At 53.3% G+C, this 6429-nt stretch overlaps 1 protein-coding gene across 1 annotated transcript in view; it reads left to right on the plus strand.

Moving 5' to 3' along the window:
* The window catches only part of DAP3 (death associated protein 3), a 34185-nt gene extending 27967 nt beyond the window's left edge, over positions 1-6218 (plus strand). Inside the window, exons 7-13 of the mRNA XM_035009774.1 lie at positions 1-124; positions 814-894; positions 981-1139; positions 1646-1705; positions 2248-2337; positions 5068-5185; positions 5917-6218. The exon at positions 1-124 is cut by the window's left edge and continues 13 nt beyond it. Coding sequence (XP_034865665.1) covers positions 1-124; positions 814-894; positions 981-1139; positions 1646-1705; positions 2248-2337; positions 5068-5185; positions 5917-6002 — 718 coding nt within the window. The 3' untranslated portion in view covers positions 6003-6218. The remainder of the gene's footprint in view (positions 125-813; positions 895-980; positions 1140-1645; positions 1706-2247; positions 2338-5067; positions 5186-5916) is intronic.
* Positions 6219-6429: the final 211 nt, after the last annotated feature.

Here is a 6429-nt window from a genome sequence, read left to right on the forward strand (position 1 = left end):
TTGGGTGAAGAACTGCCGGGGTCTCCTGCAGTCGGCCCACAACAAGCTGCGCTTCGACCAACCTGTAGAGGCTTCGAGCTGGCTGAAGGACTTCCAAACGGCGAATGAGCGTTTCTTGAGTCAGGTGACTAGACTCGCAGAAGGTTGATGCTGGACAGTCCTGAAGTAGACTTCATCTTTGTGCCTTGAGCACGGTAGACTGTGGAAAGCTAATATTGTCGCTGGGGTCGCTAGGCCATTGTGTGTTTCTCTCCTGTGTCTTACGCACAGTGCGTCACGACCTGGAACTCACTCCTCTGTGCCAACTAAAGCCGCGAAGGAAGCCGTCCCCAAAGCAGTGAGGGGCTTCCCAGCAGCAAAGTCCAGTCACGTGGATCCACTGACTTGCCCCAAGATACAGCCTCAGATCCTCTAAAGCACATTTCCAGCCATAGAATTTTCTCCAGATAAGGTCTTTCATGCAATCAGAAATGTAAGGGTAAAGTTACTCTTTGCTTTGGTGATTCTTGGATATAGTCTCCAGGCCAGGAGTTTTTAACTCTGGATATAAATCAGAGTCACCTGGGAGCTTAAACCTGTGGATGCCAAGGCCTCATCCCGGACCTTTCTAGTCAGAATGCATCACTGGTTTTGTTCTTACGCCGTAGGCAGAAAAGGGCTAGAAAGCATTCACTTCTCTACTGGAGTCTCTCACGTGGCTTGAAAAACAGATTAAAACTGACTCCTAACAACCTTATCCTCCTACCTTCTCAGCTAGGGATGGGTTCATCTTTAGTCTAAATACCTTTCTCTGGTTTTTATTTTTGTTTTTAGATAAAAGTTCAGGAGAAGTACGTCTGGAATAAGCGAGAAAGCACTGAGAAAGGCCGTCCTCTGGGAGAAGTGGTTGAACAGGTATAAAGAAGACGCGGGATGGGTACCGTGTCGTTCCAGAGGAGGCGTCCTCTGGGCCCGCAAGCCCCTGCCTCTCTTCCCTGCAGGGCCTGACGCGGGTGAAGAATGCCACGGACGCCGTTGGGATCGTCCTCAAAGAGCTCAAGCGCCAGAGCGGTTCGGGGGCATTCCGCCTCCTGGTGGCGGTGGATGGCGTCAATGGTCTCTGGGGAAGGACCACGCTGAGGAGAGAAGATAAGAGCCTGGTAGGAAACTCGGACCTCTGGTGCCGCCTGCGTGTGGGCTGGGACGTGGCCCCTTAGCCCGTGCAGATTTTCTTGCCTTAGGAGCGTGTGAATGAAGATGTAGCATAAAAATGGGACCTGGGGGAGAGGGGGCTGTGGGGGCCCCCCGTCCACTGAAAACGCAAGGCGGGTATTTGGAAAAGAACCCCCGCAGCAGAAGCTGTGTGTTGTCCGTTTTTCTTGCCGCTCTATTTTCGGAAGGAGGCTAGGTGACGCGTTTCTGCAGTGTGGTGGCCGGAGCACCTGGCCTCGGGGCACAAGAGACCCGCGGTGTCGGGAGGGGGCTGTGCTCTCCCTCAGTGACTGGTTTTCATCCGAAACGGGCTGGGGGGGGCGCAGTGGGGGCCGCGGCTGGCAGCCCTCCCCTCTCAGAGGCTGCTCGAGTTGTGGCCAGTCGTTTGTGCAGGGGAGCGTCCAGGCGCAGCCCGGCCTGACCTCTGTCCCTCCCCGGCGCTGGCGGCGCGCAGGTGGCCCCCGAGGAGCTGGCACTCGTGCACGGCTTGAGGAAGATGGTGAGAAACGACTGGGTGAGTGTGCGGGATGCCCACTACTCGTCAGTCTGAGTTTAGGGACAGAAGGTTCTTCGTTTCCAGTCTCTGGGGGGCTCAGTCGTTAAGCGTCTGCCTTCGGCTCGGGTCACAATCCCGGGGTCCTGGGATCGAGCCCCACATCGGGCTCCCTGCTCGGCGGGAAGCCTGCTTCTCCCTCTCCCACTCCCCCTGCTTGCGTTCCCTCTCTCGCTGTGTCTCTCTCGTCAAATAAATCTTTAAAAATAAATAAAGTCTTATGTATTTGGCTTCTGATCTTCCCACTGGATTGGGAAGTAGCCATTGTATTTAAGTATTGGCACAATTTTACTTGGCAGTTCAGAGTGTTTTTGTATCTTATCAACTTTGGAAAAGATTCTTATCAATGTGAGATCATGTAGCAGTTTGTGGTCAGAGCCGAATCCAGGACTAATAACCTATTTCGTTGCCATCTACCTGGACTGAAAATCTACAGATGACTAAAATGCATTTTTCTCGGTTGCCCGCCTTTTCCTCATTTGGCCTTTTGTCCTCTCTTTCAGCACGGAGGCGCCATTGTGTTGACACTGAGCCAGACTGGGGCCCTCTTTAAACCGCGGAAGGCCTATCTGCCCCAGGAGCTGCTGGGAAAGGTCCGATCATCAGAAAATCTGGTTCCCCTTAGATGGTCATTCTGTCTGAAGAGGTTTTTTTGTTACTTGTTTTTTTTAAGACATAATTATAGACTTGGAGAAAAATCGTATTCCTGTATGATTTCATCCAGATTCCTAAAGTGTTAACGCTTTTCTATATTGGCTTTATTCTTTTCCATCTACTTTTTTCCCTGAATTATGTGACAATTACCTGAGACATGCTGCCTGCTTCTAAATAATGTGTATTTCCTAAAATCGAAGACATTCTAAATATATAACCACAGCAGAATTATCAAAATCAGGGAGCTGGCATCGAATAGAATTCTGGGAACTTATCTTGAGAACGGGCTGTGATCTTCCCAGGTCTCCTAGTGTCCTTCACAGAAACAGTCCTGGATCACACGTCCCATTTGATTGTCCTGGTTCTTCGGTCCCTTCACTCTGGGACAGCACCTCGGTCTTTGTCGCTTACAACCTTTTGAAGAGTACGTGCCAGTCGTGGGTGGTTTTGTGGGTCATCCAGTGACTTCTCCAGATGGCGTGTCTCCTAGCAGCCGCCACAGTGAAGTCTGAACACTTGGTTCAGGTGCCGTCCATCTGCCGTGTCCTCGGTAAAGTCACTGTGGAGGCTCACGCTGAGGCTGCGTAACTATCCTGTTACTCCTCACATGCCCCTTACTGGTCGGAGCGTCCATCTGTGATTCTTCCCTAAACCTGGCTGTGATACTTGCAGAATGGGTATTTTCCAGCTCCCTCACTTCTGCGTGTATGTCGGTTGGCATTGTTACATGTGAGAACGTTCCTGCCCCTTACAGTTAACTTGTTTCATTGTGGACACGCAGACTCCTCTTTCATGAGTTCTAAACCTTTACTATCGATCTCTGTTTTGGTGCTGAAATTATTCCAGATTTGGCCAGCAGACGCCCCTGCGAACTGGCTTCTGTGTCCTCTTCACATGCCCCCATCATTCTTTTTTTTTTTTAAAGATATCTTTTATTTATCTATTTGACAGATAGCACAAGTAGGCAGAGTGGCAGGCAGAGGGAGAGGGAGAAGCAGGCTCTCCGCTGAGCAGGGAGATGCGGGGCTCGATCCCAGGACCCCGGGATCATGACCTGAGCCGAAGGCAGACGCTTAACCGACTGAGCCACCCAGGAGCCCCAACTTTATTTTTTTTTTAAAGATTTTATTTATTTATTTGACAGAGACACAGCGAGAGAGGGAACACAAGCAGGGGGAGTGGGAGAGGGAGAAGCAGGCTTCCCGCCGAGCAGGGAGCCCGATGCGGGGCTCGATCCCAGGACCCCGGGATCATGACCCGAGCTGAAGGCAGCTGCTTAACCAACTGAACCACCCAGGTGCCCCCGCCCCCATCATGGTTGAGCCCCTGCTCTCTTATTGGCAAGGAATACAGATGTTCCCCACTCATCTTGTACTTTCCATGCCCCAGGCCTAGAATCAGCCACTCCGCAGGCAGCCCTGGTTCACTGTGGAGGAAAGTGGTATGTGGATACCAAGTCCTGGGGCGGAGGGGGGTCCCTGGCCGGCTCAGTCGGTGGAGCGTGCGACTCTTGATCTCAAGGTCATGAGGTCAAACTCCACCTTGGGTGTGGAGCCTACTTTTATTTTATGTACTTATTTATTTGAAGATTTTATTTATGTAATTGACAGAGCATGCACAAGCGTTGGGGGGGCGGGCATCAGGCAGAGGGAGAAGCAGACTCCCTGCTGAGCAGGGAGCCCAGTGGGGGACTTGATCCCAGGACTCTGGGATCATGACCTGAGCCGAAGGCAGACACTTAACCAACTGAGCCACCCAGGCGTCCCTGGAGCTCACTTTTAAACAAAATGTTTAAAATATGCTCCCTTCGTCCAGAGGTGGAACCGAATTCCCCACCTCTTGAGCATGGGCTGGATTTTAGATTCCAGGTCCCGAGTGCTCGGTATGCTCACTGCTGCTGGGCTGTCACTTCCTGCAGGCCCCCAGCGCAGGCTGAACACAGATGCAGTACTCACGCCTGCATGCACACGCGTACATGTGCTGCGTGCACGTGTCTGCACATCCACACCCACGCACATCTCTGCGTTTCCCAATTCCTGTGAAAAACCCGTGAGTGCAGACTGATCCCGGCCAGCAGTGCGGCCTCACCTCCGCCCCCCTTCCCGTGTGCGGGAGCCTTCTCTCCAGCGGGACGAACGCCGTCTGAGCCCACAGGGCGAGTGGGTCCCCAGCCGCTAGCCCCAGGCTCATGCAAACGACGCTGCAGACGAGAGCTCAGTATTTGCGTGGCGCCGTTTTTGTCTTTCTCGGCAGCGTCTTCCGTCCAGGTGCTCTGTTCAGAAGTGAACTCAGGTCCCTTGCCCCTTCAGTATTGTGTTTGAAAATTGAAATACGGTCTGGTGGATTCTTTTGTTTCATTGTATGTTCCATTTAGTGGGTCTTTGTGGCCACCCTTGTTCATTTTGTTTCTGTTTTTGAGTTTATGAGCCGTCAAAGTGGTTGTTGACTGTTGAAGTCAGAACTGTGAGAATCAGAATCGCACCTGTGTCTGCACACAGACAGGTGGCGCCCCCAGCGGGCATTACGTGTCGCACGAGGACAGCCCGGTGTTGCGCGCGGGCCCGGCAGGCTGGCCAGAGCGCGAGGAGCAGCGGGGAAGGAAAGTGTTTCATAAGTCAGGCCACTCTCTCTGCTGACTCGTCACTTAAGGGATCTTCTTCCTTCTCCAGGAAGGATTCGATGCCTTGGATCCCTTTATCCCCATCCTGGTCTCCAACTACAGCCCAGAGGAGTTTGAAAGCTGTGTTCAGTATTACCTGGAGAACAGCTGGCTTCAGCATGAGAAAGGTCGGTCACAGAACTTTCCGTCCGGGCTTTGTGTTCAGTCTCACCGAGTCAGAGCCTTATCTCCTCCTGCGGCACAGCCCGCACTGTCTCTCTTTCTCCCTTTGTCTTGGCTTCTCTCTGGCCCATGAGGCGGTAGGAAAGGTGGGGGGGCGGGGGTGGTTACAGGACAGCGCATCTCTTCCCAAATTCTCACGGCGGATGAGATGCTCGTGCTGGAAGCCCAGCCCCGTGCACGTGAGAGGCCAGCCCCTCGCTCGGCTGTCCCGGTCGCAGACACGAGCGCCTTGGGCCGTGCGCTGCCGCCTCGCCCCCCGCCCCCGGCGCGGGCGAGCAGAGGAGAGGCCGAGGTGGTTCTGTCGCTGGGCGAGAGCGAGCTAGCTGCCGTTGGAGGGGGTCGTTCGAAGACCAGAGGGAGGAGTAGAAAGCAGCCTTAGCACGTGGTGGGCCGGGAGGCACAGTGCAGAGATTTCGGAGGGGGTTGGCATTTGACAGTCCGAGAGTCCGGAAGATGTTCTTGGAACAGAGTGAGAGACAGATGCTAGATTACAGAGGAAGAGAGACAGAAAAAAGCATCGTTTGCTGGGAGAACGGATCTAGAAGTGCGGTCTCTCGGCAGTGGGCATGACATTCCAGCACCATCTGGAGCACGCAGCCCCTGAGCACAGAATTTTCTGGGCAGCACGATGCTGCAGACAGAGCTGCGAGCTGTGTGTGTCTCCCCCCCGCTTTAGCTCAGACAGAAGAAGGGAAGAAGGAGCTGCTGTTCCTGAGTAACGCAAACCCCGGGCAGCTGGAGCGGCTCTGCGCCTACCTTTAAGCCGCGGTCACGGCCCGCCTGGGAGACAGGGGACATTTCCTGTCCTGGACCCAGTCAGACGGGATGTGGCCAGGACGAGTCAGCTCCCAGCCTTCGGTGAAGACTGACGGTAGTGGCCTGAGATGTCCTCTTGTTCCTGAAACTAGCTTATTAGGTGGGGTTTTCATGTTTTAAGTAATTATGGATCTTTCCCTTAAATAAATTATCTTTCTTAAAGTGTTGTGTTAGATTTATAAAATGGAAAGAGCCTTCAGTTGGCCAAATTGAATTTCTCCAGCATTCTCCTTGCGAGGGGTCTGAAGAGACCAGATTCTGCAGAAATTTCCACTAGTTCTGTTTCCAGACTTGATTCAGGTCAGGAGATCGAATTTGCCCCTGAAGTTCTCCCTCCCACGCCGGTCCGCTGGCTCCCACGGTCGCCTCTGCA

Source organism: Mirounga leonina, unplaced genomic scaffold (assembly GCF_011800145.1).
Source record: "Mirounga leonina isolate KUSES-001 unplaced genomic scaffold, KU_Mleo_1.0 Mir_154, whole genome shotgun sequence".
Taxonomy (NCBI): domain Eukaryota; kingdom Metazoa; phylum Chordata; class Mammalia; order Carnivora; family Phocidae; genus Mirounga; species Mirounga leonina.